The sequence below is a fragment of the Lissotriton vulgaris genome, chromosome 6 (genome assembly GCF_964263255.1).
Source record: "Lissotriton vulgaris chromosome 6, aLisVul1.2, whole genome shotgun sequence".
Classification (NCBI taxonomy): Eukaryota; Metazoa; Chordata; class Amphibia; order Caudata; family Salamandridae; genus Lissotriton; species Lissotriton vulgaris.
Genome location: NC_141694.1, coordinates 1,631,614,362 through 1,631,642,186, shown reverse-complemented (window position 1 = coordinate 1,631,642,186; position 27,825 = coordinate 1,631,614,362). Strand labels below are relative to the sequence as shown.

General features: G+C 44.6%; 1 protein-coding gene across 1 annotated transcript in view; it reads right to left on the bottom strand.

Annotated features, from left to right (window-relative positions):
* Positions 1 to 27,825, bottom strand: part of THADA (THADA armadillo repeat containing) — a 1,588,234-nt gene that overhangs the window by 1,041,515 nt on the left and 518,894 nt on the right. The window contains exon 26 of the mRNA XM_086927803.1: positions 17,612 to 17,734. Coding sequence (XP_086783929.1) covers positions 17,612 to 17,734 — 123 coding nt within the window. The remainder of the gene's footprint in view (positions 1 to 17,611; positions 17,735 to 27,825) is intronic.

The window sequence follows — 27,825 nt, the reverse complement described above, 5'->3', positions numbered from 1 at the left end:
AAGGTTTGAATCCCATCGATTTAGAGGAGGGGCAATGTCCCTTGCACACTGGAAACATTTGAAGAGAATTTTCTATCAAATTACCAAAATTGAGGTAGTGAGTAACAGATCTGCTTCGGAATATGCGGAAAGAAAGGAACTGATGTTGACGCGCAGTGGTGGCGGTTATATTGTGTCCCTGAAGACACGTCCAGAGTGAGACTGACCTGATGCGGAGATGGAATTGCTGAGAAAAAGTCTCTGGATCCATTCTGGCACCTGAGAGTATTCACAAGGTGATGAATCTGCGTTTATAAGCATACATCAGAAATATATACATCTCAGTGGCTTCAAAATTTGTATTTCACAGAAAAGCGGTCATAACTGTGAAATATTTCTTATAATTCAAAGTGATGAATTAATTTGTAGGATATTTAATTTTCCTAAACAAATAAAGTTAAATGGATGGTTAACACAGTATTTCTTCTTTCTTACGGTGCGTTTAAAAAAAGTGCTTTTACCATGATAATGTGGCTCTCAGAGCACTAATCAGCACACCTAACAAGCTCACCCTTTACAGGCTCATTCTTGATACAAGCATCTACCAATTACATCTCCTTATTGTTTGAAAATAAACATTGTAAATGCAGAACCTGGTCAGACAATCAATACACTGCCGCATAGTGCACTTTATTTTCTTTCTTTATACATGCCTTGTTAAACCTATTTCGTAGCATCCATGTACTCCAAAAGAAAAATACATATCAGAATATGTTTTTAATTTCCTTACAATGTTACTTGGATTAACAATGTGACTCATATCAATACACATTGTTGCATGAAACGCATTTTAAAATTAGCACCTTATCTCCAACAAAAACAAACATTTCTAAAAACACTGACATACATAACTGTTGCCCCAGTAAAACAATGAAATCTAAACAGATGATGCTTAAATGCTTCAAATCTTTCTAAAGAGTACTAACATCAATGATTAAATCATGTAATATACAAAATGAATAATGTGTGTAACATGGTCCTACAGTGACCTCTCGGTGTTGATGTCGCATTTAACAACCATTTGCCCCCTTGCCTGACAGTTCAGGATGCACTGTCCCCATGAGGAGGAGCAGAATCAGTATGGGTTTGTTTAAGGTGGGCCTCTGTCTAGAGTGTCAGTGTGGATGAAAAGCAATGGGCTGGAATGCTACCCCAAGCAACTGCCAGTGGTTAAGGCTATTAGCAACTATTCTTCCCATTATCTTTTGTGTGCTTGAAAATCTCCAGGTGCCAGATGAGATCTTTCAAAGCTCTCTTGCGCCAGGCATCAATGGAGCTATATAGCGCCCACCCCAGTGCACCAAAGTCAGTTTTCTGTCTAGAGACAAAGAATGACATACATTGGGACACTGCAGCAGAGCAATCTAAGTTGTACTGTTTTTATGTGGTCTATGGTCATACTTCCGGTTGGGGGAGGCCGCAGAATTGGTGAAAAATCAGCAAATAGATTGAAAATCTAACAGGAAAATTGTTACAGAGCTAAATAATGTGTTTTTGGGATCGATACTTCTACTCACCTCTTGAATAGATTCTAGAGCAGTACCTTCATAAGTTGCGAGTCTGGCAGAATGGCCAAACGAAAAAATCTTGAAGCATCGAAAGTGCCGGCTTGTCCGGAATTAAGTATGTGTTTGGAGGGTTAAGCAGGGACACTCGGCGCTTGTAATTCACTGAGGAATCTATCCAAAGTAATGGCCTGAACGAACACAGTTCCAGTGGGATATCTGAAGGGTCTGCAACGAAGCACCCACCAAAACCATCAAACAAGATTCAGGTCTCACGATGGCATGACAAAGGTGAGTGGATGTAAACAGATTTTCTAGTTAAATCTCATCATTATCTGAAATTTGAACAGGGATGGCTGGTCTAGGAGTCAGAGAAAGGACAACAGAGGCAAGAGGTAACAGACAGGCGAGTCCTCAAGGGATCCTCATCATACTCCTTGCACCGAGGGAAAAACCTATTCCATCTCCCCAATTAAACTGTTTGATAGATGATCAACAAGCAAACAGGATCATGTCAACAACCTCTGGCAGCAGCTAGAAAGAGTTCAAGTGCCTCTGCCCAAACTCCTGGCATCAAGGTGTAGACTCTGAAGGTTGGAATACAGAACTTGCCCGTCGACCGGGAGAGAAGGTCCTTCTTGGGAGGAAAACTAAGCAAGAAACACAGTCCACAGTCCACACCTTTCTCTGCCAGAAAGAGGTGATGAAGATAACTTGGGGCTCATCATGGCAAATCTTACGCAGAATTCCACAAGGCTGTTGGAGAAAATATGTAATGAAGTGTAAAGTGGAATCTGAAACACGTCCTCCTTGACCCCCTGCATCTACTGGAGGTCACAGAGCTGAAAGCAGTGGCATGGCTGATGGGAGTCCCACAGGGAAAAGATGTACTGTACAACTTCTGAAAGAAGATGAAACTCATGATCAGCAAGATGACTGACTCTAGCTGTTGGCACTGGTATTCAAATAACAGGCCAGATGGTTGGCTACTAGCCAAGTTCCATGCCAGTGAGCCCATTCCCAGAGCCTCAGCACCTCTGGACAGAGAAGCGGAGACCCCACTCTCCCTGTTTGATGACGTACCCCATCACAGTCGTATTGTAAGTCAGGCTCTGGAATGCCTGTGAATGGAAGCAAACAAAGCATTGAGCACCAGCTGAACAGCCCTCAGTTCTAGTAGTTTGGTGTGCAGAACCTGGCCTCAGATCTCCAACTCCTCCAGATGAGCATCCCATCAGACGTTTTATGCATCCGTCACAACCGTGGCCACCACTAGCAGAGAGCAGGTCCTCTTCTACCAAGCACCAGTCCTCTTCCGCTGCAGCGTCCCCCGGGTGATCGCTATTGCGTATGTCAGATCTCCTCCATGTTGGAACCACTGCCTGTGGAGGCACCACTTGAGAGCCTTCATCTGCCAGCATGTGTGTGTGACAAGGAGGATGCCAGAGGCCCGCAGACCTGGCTCTGTAAGACAGTGAGGATTGGCATCCGAACCCCATCATGAAACATCAGAACCATAAACTCAATGTCCTGGATCTCTGGGGAGGAGTGAAGGCTCCAGCACTGTCCTTACGAACAGGACGTGCTAAAAGGGCTCTAGGTGAGACCTGGACATGTTGATGGAAAAGTCCAAGTCATGCAGTAGGGACTGTGTTGCCCGCACCGGATGCAAAATCATCTGTGATAAACCTGCTTTGAGCAGCCAGTCGTCCATGTATGGGAAAATTAAGAACCCTGATCTTCTGAGATGGGCTGCAATCATTACAATCACCTATGTAAAGACTTATGTTGCTGGTGTTAATCTAAAAGGGAGTACCGTGAACTGGTAGTGTCTGGAACCCACCACGAATCACAGGTACCTCCTGTGAGGCTGCAAGATCAGTATATGGAAATACGGGTCCGGCAGAATCAGGGACAGGGACAACATCCAGCATCAGCACCAGCACCAGAAGAAGCTGAGCCAGAAACAGCATCTTGAACTTTTACTGGCAGAGGCACAACTTAAAACCATGAGGTCTAAGATAGGACAAAGACCGACATAAAATGTACCGACAATAGCACCTTTTCCCGATTTCCTTTTCCACAGCGCCTTTCCGCCGCAGGGCCACCATATCCTGCTGCAAAAACCAGTGATCCTATGGCTGAAAGAACTGAAAGGGAAGACATGGGGTCCTCTGTCAATACATTAGACCTGGAGTCCAGTGTTGATAAGGGAAAATCCAATACGTTTGCTGCTTTCTGTAGCACAGCATGGAATAAAGGGACATCAGGGGGGAGCTGGAACCAACAGGACATTCCATAACCGCCTCAGGCGACGGGATCCACCCCAGTGGCATTTTGGAAGGCCAGGAAGACGGCTGCGTCTGATAGTATCCACCATAAAGATAGTTATCAAAGGCAATGCATTTTTTCTTCTGATGTCTATCTGCACATTCTTCACCTATGAACAGATTCCCAAGCACCCATCCCACTCCCAGCATCCAGGTCTGAAGGAAATTCAAATAAGTAAATCCTGTGGGACTGAGCGAGCAAAGTGGCCACCCCTCCTAATCACAGAATCCCCAACAAAAGTGTTCGGCAAAGGTGTGGAGTGAAGCCTACATCAGTCCTTTACAAACTTCTACCACCAGCACTCCTCTACCCAAAGTTGGTGTGAAAGACTTTGCCTTTTTGGAATAAGCTCAGATCCCCTCAAGTGGTTCTTTCTTTGCCACTGCGTAGCAGATCGTGAAGCACAGCAATATCTCCAAAAAAGTGTTCTCTTCTGAACTTAATTTACCTTTTTTGTTGCCCATGTACCCAATAGAGAGCTGGTTGTAACAGCTGATATCTTCCTTGTGGCTAAGATAATAACTTATAGAATGAGTGGGTCCAGGCTGTGCTACCACGCTTTGATCTCGGTAGGGTGGGCCAGCAGATAGAAGGTGGGTAAGGTGCTAGACTAGATCAGAAGGAATTGGCCTATAAACAAAATAACCCCTGAAGCAATTATTTAACACTACAATTAGCTGTTTTCAGTAAGTGGTACCCCTAGTAGCCAATCATAACTTTGCATTAGACAAGTGTGTCCCAAAGTGTGTGGTGGGTCACACTGGTGGTTCGCAAGTTGATTTTTTGGTGGGTCGCGAAAGTCCAAGTAATACATAGAGATACTTTTAAATTCTGTATTTATCTTGACAAATTTACTGTGCTGCAAAGGCAGAGGTCAAACTGCATGCTATTCAAAGCTAGACAAAAGAAGGCCCCTGTAGACTAATACTTGGAGAAGAAAACACCAGGGGGACTTTTTTTAACATAAGAAACAGTGCTCCTCCACTTACTTTCATATAGGTATAATTCTGAAATAATCAATATAATGAATCAGACATATTTTAAAGATATTTTATTAAATGATAAATATTAATTTTCTGTTATAATCTTCATTTTATAAACATCAAACACGATTGAAAGACACAATCATCAAAATATCCACTTGAGAATATGTTCATTAAGTTACATCAATTTAAATTCTAATTGATCTCTGGCTCTTTATTCATACCACAAAACCTAAAAATCATACTCATACATCAATGCAACCAAACACATTCATTCAAATAAACAAAAAAAATCATTCAATCTACTCTTTAAGAACAATGCTTAGATCCCATATGACATAACTTCAATTCAATGATCATTTATAGATATATTCCAGATGATTGCCATTTAACAAAATAGATACATTATATGTTTGTATTCGTATAATTTAGTACATATCATCAGTATACATCTATACTTTTTTTCCTTATCAACTATATAACCAGAAAATTGCGCCGACGGCCTTTCTGTGAATCAAATGTTCAGGATTTTTCACGGAACCTTCATCAGGGTGCTGAACATATAATATGGGTGGTGGTAAAAGCCATCCAAGAAACAGAAATTAAGTTTGGTAAGCCAGTGTTCAAAAGAATAATGTTATAGGAATGTGCAACTTGACTCTTCTTCTGAAGAATATCCCTGACAGATGGAACAATGTATTCCAGCAGGGACATATTGGGGATTCCAATCAGTGTTTTCAATCAAGGTTAATCCTTTTGAAATAATCCAAATAAAGGGTAAAGATCATATAAGTAATAATGCACCACAAAGTGAGTGTCCCCAGGATCAGAGGAAAGTATAGATTTAAATCTTTCTTCCTTCTGAGACAGAAGTACGGATATGATAAACGGAAAGTCCTGCATCTATTTAGACATGATGGGGAGTCTCTTATTCTCTGTCTTTCGGTGACTTTCAGTCTCTATGCGCGTTTCGGAATAAACACCTTCATCAGGTAAGCCACCATTTAATCGGATAATCAAAAGGAACCCACTGTATTACAATAAATATTTCACAAAAATGTATCCATGTCCTCACCATATGAGAAATTAATTGTAAGATAACCTATCTCTGAATGATATGCAAAAGGGACAACCCTGGAAGCACAAGAACGCCAACCTGTTGTTCTAGTGATGATAACCAAAATATCTGGAAGTCCAATGGGGTAACACTCCACAATTTAAATTGTCAGCAATATATTTCAATGGGTAGTAGAAATGTACTTATATAGAGTGCCACTTGGTGTAAGGCGATGAACGTGGAGGCATTTCCATTCATCTCAGGGAGACGGCATGCAACACCCATAAACAGGACTACCATTGTGCGAGCCGGTCATTCAAGGATCGAGGATGGCCAAGACAAAAATAAGATGGGGGCGCCTCCACGTTTATCACCTGGTACAAGCACTCTATAGAAGTTCATTTCTACTACCACAATTGAATATATTGCTGCAAATTTAAAACACTGAGTTCCAGCAGAGCTCTATTTACTCGGTTTTCTTGGCTGGAGGTCAAAGATCACATCCTGTAAACCTGGATATCTACCAGCTGCTGTTGGGCCAGTCTGGGGCTCATTTTGCCATGGCTTTTGCAAGCCCTACCATCCTGGAGACACACACCTCCTGGCCTCTAAGATGGCACACTTTACAGGGAGCTGGTTCCACTGGCTCCCTGTGCCAGCCTTAATCCTTTTTTTAGTCTTTGGTGCTCCTCTCCTCTTGCTTGGATGCAGAAGTCCAAATCTTCCCCCAACAGATCATGGAGAGACCCACTGCTCCTAGGTCTGCTGTAGGCACAGTCCTTAATCAGGACCATAGTCCATTACTCCTTTTGTGTAGTCAGGCCTTTGTTCCCTCTGCTGGGGAGCAGAGTAATAACTTGGCCCAGCAGGATGCCAAAAGGCCTAGACTCCGTTTCTAACCTGAACCACAGAACAATGAAAAAGCAAAAACACTGGGTGAACTAAATGGACTTGGATGATGTCTGAGTAATTACCACTGGCTGAGATTAATGTAGTCATTCCACCCATCGCATTTTTGTATACTTTGGAACAGTATTGGTGGTATCAGCAATGTCCTACGGGACAATGCCACTAATTCAGAATCTGGATAGGAGGGTGCAGGGCAAAGCAAGCGGTGAAGACTTACCCTTGGACTTCGACCTTCTAGGAGAAGAACCAGGTGGAGATCTGGACCTCGTCCTGCTTCTAGACTGTGTCCTTAACGTTGGATGCCCCCTACCGCCCTCCCTGGCACGGGCCATATAGAGCTCCTAGATGGCCTTTGGATTAATTTGGAGGCAGGGGTCACACGAAGACAAATTATGTCTCAAACTGAGACAACACAGACAATCATGTGCATCTGTATTGGGCTTCTGTGTATCTCACCTGTGGCAGGGATTGAACGCTGACTTCCTTATTTGGGACACTTCCCCTAGGCCTGCCTTAAACACTTTTAGAGAGCAAACCTGAGAAGAGAAGCTTTGGACCCGAGATAAAATGCGTGGGGGAAAAACTGAATTTGTCATCAGAATATATTAGAAATAATTGCATTTTTAATTTCAGTTTAAGTGTTTAATGCTACAACTATTTTAAAGTGTTCTACATTTAACAATGAAAATATAAAATGAATTACCATTAATATGTAACATTAAAATCGTTTTTTTGAAGTTGAATTAACATTTTAACTTTACCCTATACTTTACTATAGGGAGATCTCTGACCCAATTGCAGAGGTCTCTGCCCCAATTCAGGAGCTCTCTGGCAAGTGTGTGGAACATCAAATCTGTCGTAAATTCACTACTAGTAGTATCTTTACGGTTGTATTTTACATTTTCACAGACACCACCTCTTATTTCAGGTGTTGGAGACAAGTAAGTCTAGACTTTTGGGTAACTTTACACTCATAAACGGTAATAAGCCAAAAGTAGTCAAGTTACTAAACATTTTAAAATTGAATTTACTTGAAATAAATGTACACATGTCGATTTACCTTCGTGAATTACTTTTGAGGCCCACATAAGCGGCGTGTGTTCTTCATATAAGCCATCCCCACTCCCTCATTACACACAGTTATTCCAAAGACTAGTTAGAAATAAATGTGTCCCCAGTACAGCGTACTTGCCTGTCCAATGTAACTACTAGAGTGGGAACACTCCGTTGTTTGTAAATGTTCAAAATATATATTGGTTTGTTGGTGTGGGTGCATATTATCATGGAAATCTAACCTCCCCTAAAAAGTACATCATAAGCCACACAGAGCTGACATGGGCCCGCCCTCCCCGTAAGTGACGGGGCACTGCTCGTCTCAGGAGGTACAAAAGCTGACTGAAGTAGCATCACCCAAAAATCAAGGCTAAAGAAAGTTGATGGTGGTCAATGCCTGAAAGCCTTAAAGTCTTCTCAGACATTTTAACGTGGCTGAGGACAAAAAGCGATAGCAGCCATGGTTCTAAAAGCAAGTCCTCGATGGCAACAGTGAATTAACAAGGGAGACAATAAATAGAAATCTGCTTACAGTGCTGGTGGTCAACATGCACAGTTACTACTTGGAATAATTGTGATAAGATGAATGCAGTCGATGGTACAAAAGAAACGGGTCAACTATCAGGAGACAGATGCAATCAAAAAAAGAAGATAGAGACAATGGGATAGAAGCAACTGGATGAGGTACGGTAGCTTAGAAAATGGAGGGCACTGAATGCCAACGTGGAACAAACACTATAGAACACCAGAAAATGTGTCTTGTATTCTGATGGCTCCTAACCATAAGAACCGAAGGCTCAAATAGCTGTGACCTGTATTCAGAGCCCTATAGTTACAGGTGAAGTAAATCCTTCAAGGCATACCCAATCTACAGTGCTTGATAATTCATTACCCAGCTTTACAGCCGCCTCCTCCTGACTCTTAAAGCACCATGTCTAGAATACCTGACAGAAAACAAAAATTATTCAACAGAGAAGCGTTTGTCAAAAACATCAAGAGCCAAGAGGCAGAAAAATACATACTAATGCCACCTACAGAATGGATATTGCTACTGAAAGCTGTGTTGGAGGGGGGTGGGTAAACTTTGATCACTTCATAAAAGAGGTACTTGTACTATTCCTTAGTTAAGCATTATCAAATCCCTCTGAAGGAAAGATAGATAGTTTTAGTAGAGTAGTTTGCTAAGTCTTCTACACTGAGCAAACTTCAAATACAAATTGTAAACTCAGCTTAAGTCGGTTAGCATCAATCTACACACCAGACTGCCAACATTACATGATAATGAAAGGAGAAATACTAAGAAAATGAAACAATTCTTGTGCAGTGTTCATTTTGTGTAATTGAGCGCCAATATGGAATGTTCGTATTTAGACCTGAGAAGAAACCAATAGAACAAGATTGCAGTGCAAATTGAATATTTACATAAGAGTTTATCAAACATGTTGTTAAATCAGCCAAACTGTTGTAGTTAAGCTACGGGAATGGAGGAATTAATGTTTAATACATTGTAACTTGTAAAAAATCGCTTAAGTCAGTGTTGGGCTGATCTAGCGTCTGAATAATTAAATCCATTTAGAGATTCAGAACGACCAGCAAACATGCAAATAATCCACACCGACATTCATTACATGTAAATTGGCCTCATACGCGTTTGCAAGCACCCATTTTGACTCCCCCCACCATACCAGGGTCTGCTTGAAGGTTATGTCAAACTCACAGAAGCATGTGACCATAACTCAGGCACATAATCAAACTAGAAGTGAACCAGTGTTAATGTTAATGTTAATGCTACCGGGTTTCTAGAGCGCATAGCTGCCCGAGAGCGTCCCAGCGCTGAACAAGTACAGATGGAAAAAGAGGGAGAGAAGCTCACGGGAACAGCCATGTCTTCAAAGATTTTCGAAATGTCAAAAGATTGGGTTGGGCCCGGAGGTCAGAGGGGAGGGAGTTCCACATTTTGGATGCAATGTATGAGAAGCGTCTACCTCCTGATCGTGCTTTATGGATTTTGGGTGGTTTAGTTAGGTGGGCATTGGATGATCGGAGGAGTCTGGAGGTGGTGTAGGGAGTAACCAGATCTCTGAGTATGGGGGGGGCTTTCCCGTTGAAAATTTTGTGTGTGAGGCAGAGTGATTTAAACTGCACTATTTCCATGACGGGCAGCCAGTGCAGCGCTCGCATGGCTGGTTTAGCTGAGCAGCGGTTCTTGGTGTTGGTCAAAATCCTAGCGGCGGCATTTTGAACTACCTGGAGTTTGGTAGTGACTTTTCGTGGTGCACCCAGGTACAGTGCGTTACCGTAGTCCAGCCTTGATAAGATGAGACCCTATATCAGAAGTTTCCTTGACTGGAAAGGAAGTAGTGGTAGGATTTTTCGGATGGAGCGCAGGAGACCAAAGCAGACTCCGGCCGTTTTTCTTGCTTGGGTTTGCATGGTAAGATTTTTGTCCAGCCATAAACCGAGGCTTTTAATCTCGGGTTTAGGGGTTGGAGGTTTACCCATGCAAGGGGGCCAGAGTGAGTCTGTGAGGAGATGGGCTTGATTCCCCATCACCATGATCTCCGTCTTGTCGCTATTAAGCTTTAAATGGGATCTGTCCATCCAGCTGACAATGTCAGTCAGGCAGGAGTAGAGGTTGATGTTGGAATTTTTTTGCTGAGGGAAACCACCAGCTGCGTATCGTCTGCGTATGTCAGGAGTTTTATCCCATGTGGGGTGACTATCTGTTCCAGGGGGGACATGTATACGTTGAAGAGTGTAGGGCTCAAAGAGGAGCCCTGTGGCACTCCACAACGTACAGGGGTCTCTTTTGATGTATAGTTGCCCTCTATAACCTGGAATGAGCGGTCTTGCAGAAATGATTTCAGACAAGATAAGGCGAGGCCTGAGATCCCAAGGTCGCTAAGTCGCTGGGCCAGGATCTGATGGTTGACCGTGTCGAAGGCCGCGCTTAGGTCCAGGAGGATCACTGCCACTGATCCTCCTGTGTCCATGATCTTCCTGGCCTCCTCGACTACCGTCAGCATCGTGGTTTCGCTGCCCTGACCCGGGCGGAAGCCTTTCTGTGAGGATTTGAGTAATTCGTTGGTCTCAAGATAGTTGGACAGCTGGGAGTTAATTAATTTTCCTGTAATCTTGCTGATGCAAGGGAGGAGGGAAATTGGCCTAAAGTTGGAGAGGTTGAGGGGGTCTAAATTCGGTTTTTTAAGTAGGGCCCTGACCTTCGCCTTCTTCCAGCTGGGGGGAACCGTTCCATTGGTCAGGGAGGCATTGATTGCGTTTACCAGTGGTTCGAGAATAATCGGTGTTACCAGCTTTAGAATTTTGACTGGGGCGGGGTCTGATGGTGAGCCACTTTTGAGTGAATGGAGAATGGAGTGAAGCGCGTTGGTCTGTTCTGCAGCTACCGGAGGATGATCCCTGTTGGGGAGGGGCGGAAGTTTTTGCAGGATATTTTGAATTTTTTGGTCAAAGAATGTGGCCAGTTTGTCACATTGGTTGTCTGAGGGGTTGATCGATCCTGATGGTTCTGGTATTTTTAGGAGTTGTTTGACGATTTGGAAAGTTTCCCTTGATGAGCAAGATGCCGTACTTATTTTCTCTTGAAAAAAGGAGGTTTGTGCGTTTTTCAAGGCTTTTTTGTACGTGAGGATGGACAGTCTGTAGTCTTTCTTGCGCTCAGGGTCGAAGTCTTTCCACCACACTCTTTCAGCTTTTTACAGAGTTTTTTTAGGTGGCGGGTCTCCTGGGTAAACCATGGGGCAGGGTTTTTTTACGGGAGGTAAGGAGAGGTTTTTTTGGAAGGATCGTGTTAAGGGAGTTTTTGATCCAAGAAGAGAACTTCATGTCTGCTCTGATAGGGTCTGTTTCGTGGGTTGGCTTATGGAGTTCTAAGGGCTGTTTCCATGTGTCGATGTCTAACTTGGCCCAGGGACGCGTGGGTGCGTCAGAGGATTTGTTGGGGGGAGATATGTTAGGTAAATCCCATCTGAAAGGGATGAGTAAGTGGTCCGACCATGGCAGTGGGATCGGGGCGTTGGTTTTAAGATCATCGATGTTGCATATGATAGGGTCAAGTAAATGTCCGAGCCTGTGCGCGGGTTGGTTGTTCAGGAGTTGAAGCTGGAGAGTCGCCAAATCTTCCAGTAGTTCTGTTGCGGTATCGTCATCGTCCTTATCAAGATGAATGTTAAGATCTCCTAGGAATATCATGTTAGACGAGGTGCTAGAAAAGGCAGTTGAAAATTCCAGTAGGGAGCTGCAAAATTGGCCTAAGGGCCCTGGTGGGCGGTAGATGAGGACTCCTGAGAGGGAGTTACAAGGGGATAGTTGGATGTTGAAATAAACATTTTCACAGTTCGATAGGGGGCTGTCGTGAAATCGACATGTGAAATGATTTTTGTAGATAATCGCGATCTCTCCGCCCATACCCTTCACTCGGTCTAGATGTTGCAGTAGGAAGCCCTGAGGTAGCGCCTGTACAACATCATAGTCCGAGTGTGGTCTGAGCCATGTTTCTGTGAGAAATAGGATCTCGATTTTCTCCTCTTCTAGTAGCATATGTATTTCCTGGGTGTGCTTAGGTAGGGATCTACAGTTTAACAGACCCATTTTAATGGTTGTCGGGGGGAGTTGTTTCTTCAGGACTGGGGTGAATTTGAAAGGACAGTTTGGACAGCGAGTGCACTGGTTCTCACCTGTAAGGGAGTTGGTGCAAGACGGCTGTGGGGCTGGTTCAGTCGGAGCAGAAAGTCCCTGGAATATGACAGCCTTGCTTGAGTGGAAAGGTCAAGGGTGACTGGCCCAAGGCTTGCCTTAGGCGCGCCCGCTGCGCTCGTCCGCTGCGCTTCCGCCAGAGGCACATATTTGATGGTGGAGGAGGAGCTCTGGGGGGGCGTGGTCTCGAAGGGGCATGGCCTCGGTGCACGCCGGCAATGGCGTCCGAGAAAGTTTGTTTTGTCCCAAGTCCGCTCTCAGCGTTAAGATCCGCTGTGCAGCGTGTAGCCATTGGAGGGTTGTCGTTTCTACAAGTGCTCAAATGAAAGTAAGTTTTAAACGAAAATACAATCAACAAGTGACACTCAAAATTTTTAAAAATTAGTTCGGCTCCCGGCTTCTGCCTCAGGAGTACTGTTCTAAAGAGCCCTAGTTGTCAGCGCCTTTATACTGGTGCGAGGGGGGGCGTGGCCTCGAAGGGGCGTGGCCTCGGTGCACGCCGGCAATGGCGTCCGAGAAAGTTTGTTTTGTCCCAAGTCCGCTCTCAGCGTTAAGATCCGCTGTGCAGCGTGTAGCCAAGGGAGGGTTGTCGTTTCTACAAGTGCTCAAATGAAAGTAAGTTTTAAACGAAAATACAATCAACAAGTGACACTCAAAATTTTAAAAAATGTGTACTGGTGCGGGGGAGGGGGGGGCGTGGCCTCGAAGGGGCGTGGCCTCAGTGCACGCCGGCAATGGCGTCCGAGAAAGTTTGTTTTGTCCCAAGTCCGCTCTCAGCGTTAAGATCCGCTGTGTAGCGTGTAGCCAAGGGAGGGTTGTCGTTTCTACAAGTGCTCAAATGAAAGTAAGTTTTAAACGAAAATACAATCAACAAGTGACACTCAAAATTTTTAAAAATTAGTTCTGCTCCCGGCTTCCGCCTCAGGAGTACTGTTCTAAAGAGCGCTAGAGTGCCTTTATACTGGTGCGGGGGGGGCATGGCCTCGAAGGGGCGTGGCCTCGGTGCACGCCGGCAATGGCGTCCGAGAAAGTTTGTTTTGTCCCAATTCCGCTCTCCGCGTTAAGATCCGCTGTGCAGCGTGTAGCCAAGGGAGGGTTGTCGTTTCTACAAGTGCTCAAATGAAAGTAAGTTTTAAACGAAAATACAATCAACAAGTGCCACTCAAAATTTTTAAAAATTAGTTCTGCTCCCGGCTTCCCCCTCAGGAGTACTGTTCTCCAGAGACGCACTTCAAATACGTTTCTTGCAACATGTAAGTCTCAGGGGCTATAAAAATGTATTCTGAATATTCTGAAAATTGGATTGTTTTTTACTATTCGGTGAACTGAGATACATAACCCTGAGTTAGTTAATAAACACTGAACACATGTCACCAAAGCTATACAGGACTCTAAATTTACCACTATGTATTTGTATAGTGAAAAGGCTTCTACGGGGACCGTGTTATAGGTTTTGTACTCTAGGACTGCAGGCACTTAAAAAGGAAATACAAAAAGTTTAATTATGGCTCGAACAAACTCCTTCTCGTAGGATGGAATCGGACCAAGGGTTCCCCTGCTTACTCTCAGCTTCATGAGAGATCCTGATTACTATCTCCTTAGAAGATTACAAAATATATTGCCACACAGGAGAAGGGAACACAAAAAACATGGGTTCCTACAGTAAATATATAAAATTACAGTTTTTACAGCTGTGGAAAAGAAAAAAATAGATTTATCTAAAGGTTGACAAAGAATAGTGATTCTCCTAATTGGCAAGAGAATCTGGATTTCATTAAAGAAACGGAGGCTACCATTATACATGATTCCTTTATGGCCATTCGATGCAGCACTTAGAAGTTATACATCACAAAGAAAATGATTCCAGAACAGAACCTTCCTGGCATATATTAAGCATGCACACAGAACAGTCTGCCTCTTTTAAATGTGACTCCATGCAGATAAGTATCTTAATTCTCTATTTCCTTGTTCTCAACCATATTCTTTATGTATTTTATTTACCTTTTTATGTCAAATGTTCTGTTTCCAATTTAACTAAACCTTACTTTTTGATTGCTTTATTGTTTATTTCAATGCTTATAAGCTTTAATTGTACCTTATTTTCAAAAGTCGCTTACTGCGGATCCAGATATTGTGAGGGTTTTCCTTTCGCCCCCGCGGGCATTTCCTATTCCCCGATCCGGGAGCGTGCCTTCTCTCATACCGTACCGACACTCCCTATGAAGGGTAATCCTCTTCGTTTGGCCTGTTCTTTTTCCAGACGTACCTCGAAGCTTCGGGGAGTGCTGGGGTAATACTTCCTCCATAGTGCTGAACAACTTCTCTGCAGGCCCGGCACATTGAGTTGTCTTTCTCATTCAGGCCACATTTCTCCCGAAGAATCTTCCGGACAGGACATGTCAGGAGCAACTATTAGAGAAGGGCAATAAGCAACTGCCTCTCCTGGCTTGACGCCCTACATGCCGCCATCTTAGATGGCTGTTCGGCAGTAAAATGCAGCTGATCACTCGAGATACTGTGAGATCAGAGATTTCTGACAGTTGCAGTGTGTCTGGCGATCAGCTGTTCCTCAGGCGCAGGTTAGTCTTTTTTCCCCTGCAGTGTCTACGCTCTCAGGTTACTCTAAGCCTTCTTCTGGGCCTTAATATTAGTTATTTAGATTTTAATATTGGTTATTTAGATTTTAAGGCTTGTTTTTGCCATTAACATTAATAAAAATGTTTTTTTAAAAGGATCTTTAACCCTTGGCACTCTGGTGGTTGTAGTTTATCTGGTAGCAGCCCCTATTTCAGGATATCATATTTATTTCCGGCTATCGTATTTAGAATACACTTATTAAAATGTCAGATCAGGACATTGATAGCCCTGACACTCTCCTCTCAAATTTTAACAAGGACTTAAAAAAATTATCCAGCAGGAGATGCGTACTTGCATACACGAAACCTTGCATCAGGCCTTTATGCTCTAATGAGTTTCAAACATTCTCTGCAGGGTAGACCTGTCCTGCTGAAGATAGACAATGTGTCTGCAGTGGCATACATAAATCGTTTAGGGGTACACAATCCTCAGACCAATCAGATCTGGCCAAGAGACTTTGGATGTTCTGACTAGAGCACAAGACCAGCATCAGATCAGAGTACCTACCTGGGAAGGCAAATGTGTTGGCAACTCTGGGTTTTCCAGGGATTACAGCGACTGGAAGCTGAAAGAAACTCTCTTCAAATGTCTGTTGTTTATGGGGTCCACTGGAATTGGATCTTTTTGCAAGCAGGCTGCCATTTCAACTGAAGAAATACTTCCGCTGGATGCCAGACCCAGGTGCTCTTGCAGTGGACGCATTCATGCAGTCTTGGAAGGGAACTCACGCTTATGCCTCTCTCCCTTTTGCAATGATTCAGAGAGTTCTTCATAAGGGGAGACAGGAGGTATGCTCTCTTGTATTAATAACTCCCTTTTGGCCATCTCAGGCATGGTTTCCAATAACCCTGGAACTGGCTTGTGACATTCCCTTGTTTTCAACTGCAAAGGAAGATCTCTTAAGGGATCTAGAGGGAAGAGAGCACCCTGTGGTACGGACTACTTGCCTGGAAGATATCAGGAGATCTGGAGAGATGTCAGGCCTTTTGGGAAGAGCTGAGGAGCTCCTCGAATAGACCTGGGCTCCAGGTATCCACAGTAGATACAATGGTATATGGAAATCATGGGTACGTTGGTGCTTGGAGACAGATTTGAAGCCTGTGGAGGTTCCAATATTTGAAGTGGTACATTTTTAGTGGAACAATTCGATAGGGGTCTTAGTTACAGAGCTCTTAGTGCTATAGATCTGCAGTCTCCACTGGATATGCTTTAATGAATGGCAGGAGAATTGGGAAAAATGTCATGGTCTGTAGAATTATTAAGAGTATTAGGTTAAAGAGACCCCCTGGACCGAAATATGAGACCCTATAAGATGTGAATCTAGTCTTGGACCTGTTCAGTACATTGTTGAGTAATAGGTATTTGGATCGGAAGAGACTGTCTATGAAGTAAGCCCCCTTGCTATGTCTAATTTCCTGTCGACGTGTGTCAGGCATTAAAGTTTTAGAGGTAAGTAACAGAGTTTATGATGCCTTTAGGGTGAATTTTGAGATCAATAAAAGAACTAAAACAATGTCTGACACCATATTTTATCCCAATTTTGATTCTTGCAATACGTTGTGTGTGGTAAATTGTATGCAGGAATATGAATCCAGGATGAGAGAGCATCGTCCTGATGGTATTGATCAACTTATTTCCTTTGTGAAGCCCTTTAGAGCTGTAACATGACAAGAATTGTATAGTGCCAAATATTATACACACACAAACACCAAAGAAGTAGCAAGCAATGGCAAAGACAATACATCTAGGTTTAATGAGTTAACACATGCAGAGGAAGCACACTAACGTCACCACATGCAACAAACGAAAGGTGGACTATAAATATGGAGGATCCTTGCCTTCAAAATAGTCAGTTTTTTTGTGGAGTGCTTCAGAGACAAAATGCAATATTACTTAGAACAAAGAGGATGTGGCCTTATGACTCGAGCGGTCGACCTCGATGCTGGGGAACCAGCTTTGAGTCTCGGCAGGGACGCTCAACATCCGGTGATTCTGGGCAAATCATGTCATCTCCCTGTGCCTAGCTAAAAAATCTGTAACGCAACTGGTGCTCATGTAAAGCGCTCAGATACCTTCGGGTCAAGTTTGCAATATATAAATCTCCGGAAAAACAAAAAAAGACAATGCTTTCACCAATTGCGAGTACACAATTTTAGATACATTTCCGACTGATGGCATTATTAGAACTGCATCACTGTATTTGACTGCTGAAGGCAGTTGGCATGAGTTGCATCATACTAGTTTGTTAATGACGGTTGGAAAGCAGTCATCTAGCATACTTCTGGGAACAGACAAAGCATATCATATTCACCGCACGAGCGTTAACAGGTAGCCAACATCCGTACACAAAAGTAGTCAATATAAAACAAATCTTTACTTACTGCCCAGACCGGTGATGTAAACCCTAGAATCGCAGCTTGCGTCCCATCTGCTACATATGGAATTATGTTTTCACTTAAACGAGTATCTCTGAACAATGCTCTTAAAATATTTAGAGCATGAACCTTTAAAAAATATACAACATAATTAATAATTACAGTATTGCTCAAAATATTTTGTACTATACTTGTCTGGTATTTTTTTTACCACTAAATGTAATATACTTGAATTACCTGGGCCCAGCAGCAACATTTATACACCTAAAATTATAGGTCCAGAAGACATAAGCAAAAATATTTTTCTCTGTGCTTCAAATTTTAAATAAATGTCTGAATTTCACAGCCAACAAAGTCTTACTGAAATAAGAAGCACCTATACAGACATAAGCACTCTGCGACCTTTAACATTAGGTTTTTGACAAATACCTTCTTTTGTACTATTCTTTCACACTAAATTTGGCAAAAACCAAGTTACTTACCTGTGACACTAGCTGTAAACGGGGCATTGGTGCATGAGGGCCACCACCCTTTGGCTCTCTTGGCCGCCCATTATCCTATTATCATTCCCTGTCAGCACTGTATTATATCATATTATACACACACACTACAATTCCTGCTCTTCATCCTGAGACCTTGCAGTCTACTCCACAATGGAATTATAGAGGCCTTCTTCTTCCAGTGAAAAAATGCCGCCTCAGCTTTTGAAAATATATATTGAATTCAGATGCTGATTTCAGTACCATTACAAGAAAATGACACATTATCATTATCAGGTGGAAAGTGTCTGAAGGGAGTTAGCCTCTATTCAAATGCTGCTGTGTAGTCAAGATACAAACACTTCATTACCTTGGTGGGTACAATTTTCCTCCTGTATGTACTTTAGCAGGTAGGACATTGTATGTAAAGGAATGAACTTCTAGTCCATTCAGGGCCAGGTAGTGTCGTTTGGACAAACAAGGAGATTCAAACAAGGATGGTTGGTCCGGTAAACACAAACTGTCCGAAAGGCCAGCCATTGCTGGGCTAGAGACAAAATTAACAGTAGCCCACCAAACATTTTGTCTTGTAAGGGGTCTGTGTTGCAGACTCCAAACCAGTCAACAAACTAGTCCCAGCGCTTGGTGTAGTGGACTTTGTATAGGGACCACTGGATGAGAGGGTGACATCCACAACCTCCCGCAGAAAATCAAAAGCAGTCAGCTCAATTTCCCATGCATGGAAACCTGGAAGCCAGCTGTCTGATTACCTTGGTGCTAGTCCCACTGAAACTTCAGATGCTGCTACAGAACCCACATATGCCACATGGTGAATATTTCAAGCGGGATGAATAAGGCCAGCAGACCCAGACATCTAAAAGCCAATATCACCAAGATCCAGCACCAACGCTAAAACTTCAGGATCATAGTCGAATTGTCCTGAACTGACTGCCACAGAGGAAAGAACTGAACAGCACTGTATCCAGAAAGGCCCCAATAAAGAGGAATCTGTGGGAAGGAGCCTGGTGAATCTATGGCTAAGTGATAGAGAACCCCATCAATGTTAGAGGGTTTGCGGTCGTCTGTAGGTGATCCACAACTGATTGTGGTGAGCTGGCCTTCATCAGTCAGTTGTCAGGGTAGGGGAAAACTGTTATCCCCAACCTGCAAAGGTGCCCCACAACCACCCACCAACATCACTTTTGTGAACACCTGAGGGATGCTGGTAAGGCCAAAGGAGAGCACAGCAAGCTAGAAATGCTCCAGGCCCACCCTGAGCCGAAGTAGCGTTTGTGTAACCGGAGGGTGGGCAAATGAAAATTTGCATCCTGCATGTCCCAAGGCAACCTCATCCAGTCACCAGGTTGCAGAGCAGACAGAATGTGAGCCAAACTGAGAATTCTGAATTTGTCATTTCAGAGCAAGGCATTCTGAGGGCGTAAATCTTAAATAGGATGAAGTTCTCCTTTCTTCGGTATGAGGAAGTAGAGGGAGTAGCAGCCCATCCCTACTTATGAGGCTTCTCGATCGTCCTTTGGTCAACAGAGCCTGCAACTCTTGCAGCATGATGGAAAGGTACTCCTCAAAAAGCCACTCTGATGTGGGAGGCAGTTGAGGTGGATTGGAAAAGAATGGTAGGGCATAGCCCGGGTGGACAATCAGGGGGTGCAATGGGCAACACAAACCCTGGGTCCAGGAAGAGATCCAGCCCCCTGGCTTCTTGCATGTCCATGTATATGACATTCTTGTTATATTGTGAGGGTACATCATCCCCAATGTCTCAGTCATCCTTGTCTGGCTGATCAGAATCAGACTCAAAAGCTGATGAACCCTCTGAGGGAGGCTTTGAGGAAGAGAAAGTGTTGTCACAATCCGAGAGGACTGGGACTGGATACGCAGGAGTGGGATCAAAACTCCACCTCAGTATGTCGCAACTGTAGATGGTATTATACAACAGGGAAACAGATCAGTTACACAAACTATACTGGAACACACAATTATGAAATCAAGTCTTTTATGAACTGTAGGGCGACACTTTTTTCTACAAAAGTAGGTGGGAAAATATGGCAGTTAAAAACTGTAGGTCAATGTAAAATGTCATGGGCTTTCTTAATTTTTCCATGTGTGTTTTGGATTTTCTTTTTGATTTACATTTTATTTTCAGAATCATTTGAGTGAATTATGACCTTCCGCAATGGAATTGCTTATAACGCATTGGGGTTAACTGACTCTAATGCCCCTGAAGAAGCATGATGCAAAACAAGTGTTAACATTTGTATTGTAATACTATCCAGACTGAATAAAGAATTTACAGTTGGAACAAAGCAGAATAGTAATAAATGCATCATTTAGGAACCGGAAAGAACCGTGAAAGAACCTACTTTAATTTGCTATGAAAAGGAATTGATTTAATTTATGATACCCCACCAGAAACAGAGGTGCTCAGGAAAATGATCAAACATTGAAGAAATATAGTGTCCCTGGAGTACAGCAGACCCTAGGTGAGCACCACACATGGTGCAGTTTGGTCCAAAGCAGTGAAGTTCTCACGTGGTTGGATCAAAATCAGGTAGAAGTCAGTTATTAGCAAAAATCTAAAATTCCCGAAGAAAATACTGATTCACAAATGACACATCTAATGAACATGTGTTTCAGCGACACAGAAATCCGTACGAATCGTGCACATTAATTCAAGCATGTAACCAAACACTTTGTTGCTGAAAAGTCTAATCTCAGATCCGGTTTAAACAGATGGATAAAATATAAGATATTAACTATGTCTTCAAAGAACTAAAGTAGCAGGACTTTATGTGGAATGTATGTACCACAAAGGCAGCGATAAGCAAACTTTTGGAAGTCTTACAATTCTGGGGTTTAACAAAGGGTGATTTCCAACCAGAGGACAAACAAGAAACATCTAGCCCCAACAGAGACAAATGAATACCTGGATAAAGTTTTACACAATGGCTACTCATGGATTGAAAACACAATTTGGGTGGCTCCAAGCTTATGTATTGTTCATGATGTAAGTGCAGTGTTGGAAAGACATTTGAGAATATGCAGATGACCAACAGTGCAAAGAAAGTTCAAGCAACTTAGATGGGGCGCTTTAAAATAGTGATTGTCTTTGGCAAATAGAAGAATATGCATCTAGTAAAAAGAAGGCCCGAATATGAACTAGATGTTAAAATACATTTTCGGGGGGAGGAGCCAAGCTCAACATCGTGATGGCCGCACGGTAGCTCGGCTCCGCCGGCCTCCCTGCCCAAACTTGACTATCCTGTCACACATCCTGCCCAAAAAGGATAACAATTTATATACGAAGTTCTGCTGACACTTACCATCCATCCTGGTGGATCCGGCGCTCAGTGGGTCCGCAGCGGCGTCCTCCCAAGAAGTGCGGCCTCCTTGGGGTGGAGACCGGGGCCTCGCCTTCAGCGAGTTGCCGGCGAGACGGTGTCGGCGGCGGCCTCGGGTGGAGGATTGGGGCCAGCCGGAAGATGCCGATGTGCGATGAGCCCGGAGGCAACTGAACGCGCCTGGGACTACCGTCCGGTGTTCCAGAGGTGAGGTGCGGCAAGTTGTGTGTGGGGGACGCCGTGTTGGTGACTCCCCCCTTTGTTGCCTTGTCCGGCCATTCCGGACTTCAGCGCTCGGTGGCGGAGAGTGATTCCAGCGGAGCGGTGGCGCTGGCGGATCCCCCTCTTTTGGTGGTTCTCATTTCTGCACCGCGGGTGCTGTTTGAGCGCTTAAGGGGGATCCCGCGGGGGCCCTGCTGGTGAGCTCACCCCTGGAGTTGGTTTCAAAGGGACGGCGCTGTATTCGCAAAATGGCGGCTGATGCCATATCCTGTGGATCGCCCTCGGATGCCGATTCCTTGCCTCTGTACTATGCTGGGGCCTGCACTGGTGAGCGCCAACCCACGATTGGCGACGTCCTACAAGCGCTGAAGATTTGGCAACTGACCTTGGCCCAGGATTCTTGTGTACAAGACAATGTGATGACCGCCATTGCTCCCGGGTCGTCCCTTGAGGATGCGGATGGGCCCGAGGTGGTCGCCGACTGTTCCCCGCTTTCTGATGGGGGTAGCGATGTTCCGATACGTAAGCGGGAGGAACTGCTGGTGATCATTGACACTGGTATACATGACTGCCGTAAACCGTTTTTGCATTGCCATTGGCGGAGGAGGTCCCATGGGTTGCTTCCATTGACCGTCCAGCGGCTTCTCCACGGCCTTTTCTCATCGCTTTGTTTTATGCCCACTACATCGACGTACATCGTGGCGATAGCTAAGAAAGGACTGGGGTGAGCCCGGTTCTTACTCCGGAGGACTACTATTCGGTGCACGGAGTCATGGACTGCCCCAAATTGTGATAAATTGTCGATTCCTTAATATGTATGGCTACCTGAAAACTTGCCAGTTTCGTTTTGGGCCAAGCTAATGGTTTGTACGGGCGGGGGGTGGGGGCCGTGCTCCCTGTTACATGGTATCCTCTCCCCTGGCTTTCCTTTTTCTCTTTCTCTTTCTTTTCCCCTATATTGTCTCATTCTATATTTCGGGTTCATAATTAGGGCGACAGGCACGCTGCTGGGGGGCGGGGTAGGCCGTAGCCTTCTGCAGGGGTGCAGGGTGGGGTGGGTGGATTAGGGTCAATTAGATATTTATTTGTTTCTATGGCTCTTTTGAGTCCTTTTCTTGGGTCTCCATGACTGTGCGTGATTCCCGCGGGGTGAGTTACTGGGGGGGAGGATTAGCTATTATATATAATATGGTACTTTAGGTTCTGTTTATCCTGACTTAGTTGCCCCGCCCCTAAGCAAGTTTGCTATTCGTATTATTGATCGCCATTATCGCCGTGGGGCGGGTACAGTAACGTGGAGTCCCCCTTTTCCCTTTTTCTAGTATTTTTGTTTTCTTATTTTTCGGGTTGGGTTGTATAATGATTGCAACTTTATTTGTCTCCCTGGTGGTTTTTACTGTTATGGGAGTGCTGTTCTGTTTGTCTCTGGGCACATGAGGTTGCGAGTGGACACTACCAATGAAGAACTGCAAGGGCATCTATGGTTTGCATGCTTTTGACCTTTCTGATTACAGATCTGTGGACTTACTATTATGATGTAGTTGGTTTTGTTCCCCGCCATGTGCACCAGGTCGCTTCTTATACAACTGATCCTTTATTCTCTTAATATATAAAAATTAACCTTCTCTGATCCTATGTCGAGTGGCTCCACTTAGTTAGCATCATGGACTCGCAGCGTTAGGTAGTATCGCTTAACCACTCCGTGCTTTTAATTGATAATGGTGCTTTCCAGTTTGTTCAGTTGCCGGCCCCCGGGTTGTAGGCCCGTATTTGTATGCATCCATTTACACAAATAAAGGTTTTCAAAAATTAAAAAAATAAAATAAAATACATTTTAAAAAATATGCACAGAGGATCTCCCCTGCTTTCACTCACTCCTATCCTGGGAAGTCTCAGAGGTAAGTGGTAATGAGTCTACTTTAATTTTGTGACAAACAACCCATCCCAATTGATAAATTAGCAGTAAGAACCCACAAAGCTAGGAGCAGACATAGGCTCTGGCCCTTTTGTTTTAACTGTGCCGCTACTATTTAAAAACATTTGATTTATTTAAATACCTTTACCGAAAGATGACTAATTATTTGCTTTATTGCACACTATAGTTTTGCCTGCACTGACATGCCTATTTAGATATTGCCATACGGTTAGGTGGTGCTGCTCTCTGGAACTCTCCCAGTTCCACCGCAGTCATTAGCAGGCTGTTTGAGTGGAGGAAGACTGTTCCTTGCAGTTCAGGGATACTCACTTCCAGGGGGACGTTTCTCTTCCGCCATCTTGGGGGAGAAGCGGTCTAGTGATCCCGGATTCGGACCGGCCTGACAACTTAAAAGAGGCTACAGCGCGCCAAAGGCAAGCCCCTCTGTGCCCATCCGCACCAGGGTGTCGCCAGGTGCCAGAAATGCTGCTGGTGGCCTGAGAGATGTGTTGACTTACTCTCATGGTGATTTGATGGCTACTAGAAACTTGGTGAGTATGTGCAGCCATCCTCCATTCGGTCTCCCTGAAGGCCCGTTTTGCTGTAATGGTTGTGGTTTCGATTTTGGGCCATAACGCCATCACATCCTCCCCCGCCTTCATCCAGACCCATCATTAAAATTCTGAGTCTCAACTGTCGCTCTTTAGCTAAACATTTCCTGGAACAGCAGGATGAATCCCCTGATGTTCTTTTTCTTACAGAGATCTGACTCTCTGATGATATGGTTGCTGAGCCATGCCTAGCACTTCCCCAAGGCTACAGCATTCTGACTCTAATCAGAGTCTGGAGGAGGCGATATTGCGGTCATTTTTAAATCTTGTTATAGGTGTACCTTTGCCCAAGAAACCGTGGCAGGCTGTGAATGTGCAAGCTTTGGCATTTCCTTTAACGCTAACTACACCATGTCCGGGTTGTTGGTTTATCGTCCACCAGGTCCGGCTAAGGAGTTTAAGGCTGCACTCATCAATGTAGTCAGTGTCTGGGCTATGAGAGCGGCCAACTTCAGCATTATTGGGGATATGAATTTGCATTTAGACAACCACACGGACACGGAAGTGGGTGGCTTTTTAGCGGACACTGCAGCTTGTCAGTTAATTCAACTGTTCTCAGGTCCCACCCACTCCGATGGCCATTTGCTGGACCCGGTTTTTTCCAACCTCTCATCCCTTACAGTTAATATTCCTGTCCCAGTGTGCTGGTCAGATCACTACCTGATCTCCATGACTCTCCGGGGCACAGAACCTTTACAAAAGGTAGCTCAGAAGACTTCTTTAAAGCGCCCCTGGCATAAACTGAATCTGGAGCAGTTTCATGCCCTTCTCTCTCTCTCTGAATACCCCCGTCTGCCTGCTGACCTGGACGCAGCCTATAAAGCGCAATGCGAATGGATCTTTCAGTCGCTGGGCTCACTTATTCCTGCGAAATGGTCAAAGAGCCGTAATTCTAACTCAACCCTTGGTTCAATGACCGACTGGCTACAATGCGCAACGCATGTAAAAAACGGTAACGGGTTTGGAGTCGGGATTATGAACCGGTCTCAAAGTGATGCTATCAGACCACCATCAAGAGTTACCACAGGGCTATTTGATCAGAACGGGCAGCCTACTTTGCAAATGAAATCAAGGCGAGTAGCAATTTGGCCAAAAGCATCTTCTAGATACTTAAAGATCTTAAATCGAGGAAGACCTCAACTGCACCCGAGATCACATTAGATCAGCAATGCGAGGACCTTGCCACTTTCTTTGTTAGAAAAGTGGAAAACATCTATATGTCCTTCCCTCCAGTTCCAACGTGTCTAAGTTCTGTACATAGAGCCCCTGCCACCGGTACTCTTACGGCCTTTCCGCTAATTTCACAGGATGAGCTGCGTTTGCTATGTAGCAAAGTTAAATCTGGCTCTCCTGCTGACCCTCTTAAGCCTGACCAATTTATAAAATCTCTGTCTGTACTCCTGGCACCTCTGTGCCAGGTGATTAACACATCTCTTTCCACAGCAGTCGTCCCTAAGATGTGGAAGCAGGCAAGGGTGGTCCCTCTGCTTAAAAACCGAAATTGGACCCAGCTAAACCAGAAAACTTCCGCCCTATATCTCTTCTGCCTTGGGCAGCCAAGATTACTGAGGCTTACATCAATTCCATGCTAACAGAATTTTTGAACAAAAATGGTGTTCTAGATCCCTCTCAGAATGGCTTCCACCCAGGTCATGGCATGGAGACAGCTCTTCTAGCTGTGACGGAACATCTGTGAACAACATTAGATGCCGGGCCCACCGCAGCACTGATATTATTGGATCTCATTGCTGCTTTTGACATAGTCTCCCACCAGATCCTATTACATCGTCTGGAGGAGGCTGGCATAGTGGGCCTTGCCTTGGATTGGTTTAGATCCTTTCTCTCTGAAAGGAATTTCCAGTTGACAGCCCCCCCCCCTTTCTCTCCTGTGCCCAGCCTATTAGACAAGGTGTGCCAAAGGGCTGAGTCCAATATTATTCAATCTATATGTTCAACCATTGGCAGCCGTGGCCAGTGGTAGAGGGCTCACTATTGTCTCTTACGCCGATGACACACAGTTGGTGGTGGCACTCGCTGACAACTCCATGCATGATGCTCCTAAGTTCCGGAGCGACCTTGCAGCGGTCGCGGAGTGGATGACTGCCAACTGTCTCCAGCTTAACCAACAAGTCTGAGGTGCTGCTGGTTGGGAGAGACACTGAGCTATGGAGTGAGCACTGGTGGCCGACAACCCTTGGTGGCGCACCTACCCCAAGCAGGTAGTAAAAAATCTGGGGTTCTGGATGGACTCGGCCTTCAGTTTCCAAGCTCAAAGAAAGAAAGAAAGAAAGTGAAACAAAGAAAGTGTCAGGGACCTGTATTGGTTTACTAGGTGGGCTGAAACCTCTGCTGGGATTTTTTGATCGGTCCAACCAACAAGTCATCGTCCAGGCTTCGATTTTGTCAATACTGGACTATGCCAGCTCGCTCTATTTAGGGATGAACAAGGCAGAGGTTATGTGACTGCAGAGGGTTCAAAATGCGGCTTCCAGAACCCTGCTTGGTCTCCCCAGAAGCTGCTCTACAGCCAAGGCCATCCATCGGCCGCAATGATTGCCGCTGGCTAAGCGAATAGAGTTTAAGGCTCTCCGCGTGGCCTTCAAAATTCAGAATTTTTCCTCCTGAGGTATTTTGGCCAACCTACTCGTGCCTTATGTACCTACATGCCCACTCCACTCTATGGGGCAGCACCTGGTGGTGGTTGTTCCCCGGGTCAGGAGGATGCGTGGTGTGTGTGTTTGTGTGTGTGTGTGGGGGGGGGGGGGGGGGGGGGGGGGGGGGGGGGGAACGGGACTTTTAGCACCCTAGCAGCAAAACTCTGGAACTCCCTTCCCTTACAGATCTGCAGCTTGAATAACTATCTGGCCTTCCGGAAGGTAATCAAAACACATCTCTTCCCTCTGTTGTAGGCCCTTGCTCCTCCTGTGGTCCTTCTACTCTGCTGTCCGCGCCGGGACGCCTCTTTGCTGCATGCTATACAAGATTATATAACATAACATCCACCTGTGGTACTGTCTACCGTATGTTTTAGTGCACACATACCTGCAGACGGGGCTTTAAGTGGGATGATATTTTTTCGGGGTCTCTCATAGGGGTGTGGCTTAAAACACTTAAAAGCTGTGTTCATGATAGTGTGCTTCCCCGCTGGTATTTTGCTGCCTCTGTGGACTCATTCAGATATATAACACACCAATTAACATTACACCTACAACAAGCCAGGACTATTGGCTTTATCAATGGTTGTAAGTTGCATAAGATAAATAGCAACAACTATCACTTCGTTGTATATAATATTGAAATTGCTACTCGCTCTTGTGGTTGAGGTTGTGGAGTAAGGCTAGAGCAGCCGACCTTCGAGCGGAGGAAACAGGTTCGAGCCTGACGTCCTGTGATTCAAAAAATGAATGTGCTCTTGTGTAATGTAACTGGTGCTCATTTAAAGAGCTCCAAGTTTGCGCTGTATAAAACTGAAAAACGAGTCTCTTTGAAGTTACATCAAAGGCAGTGACGCGTTGTACTATTGCAGAGTTAAGGTTTGATTTTTCACCACCCTGAGGGTAAAAATGGAGAGCCCGATAGGAACTTGTCTCGCCACCTGGTTTTAAAAACAGTTGGTGCTGAACATCGGCAGGAC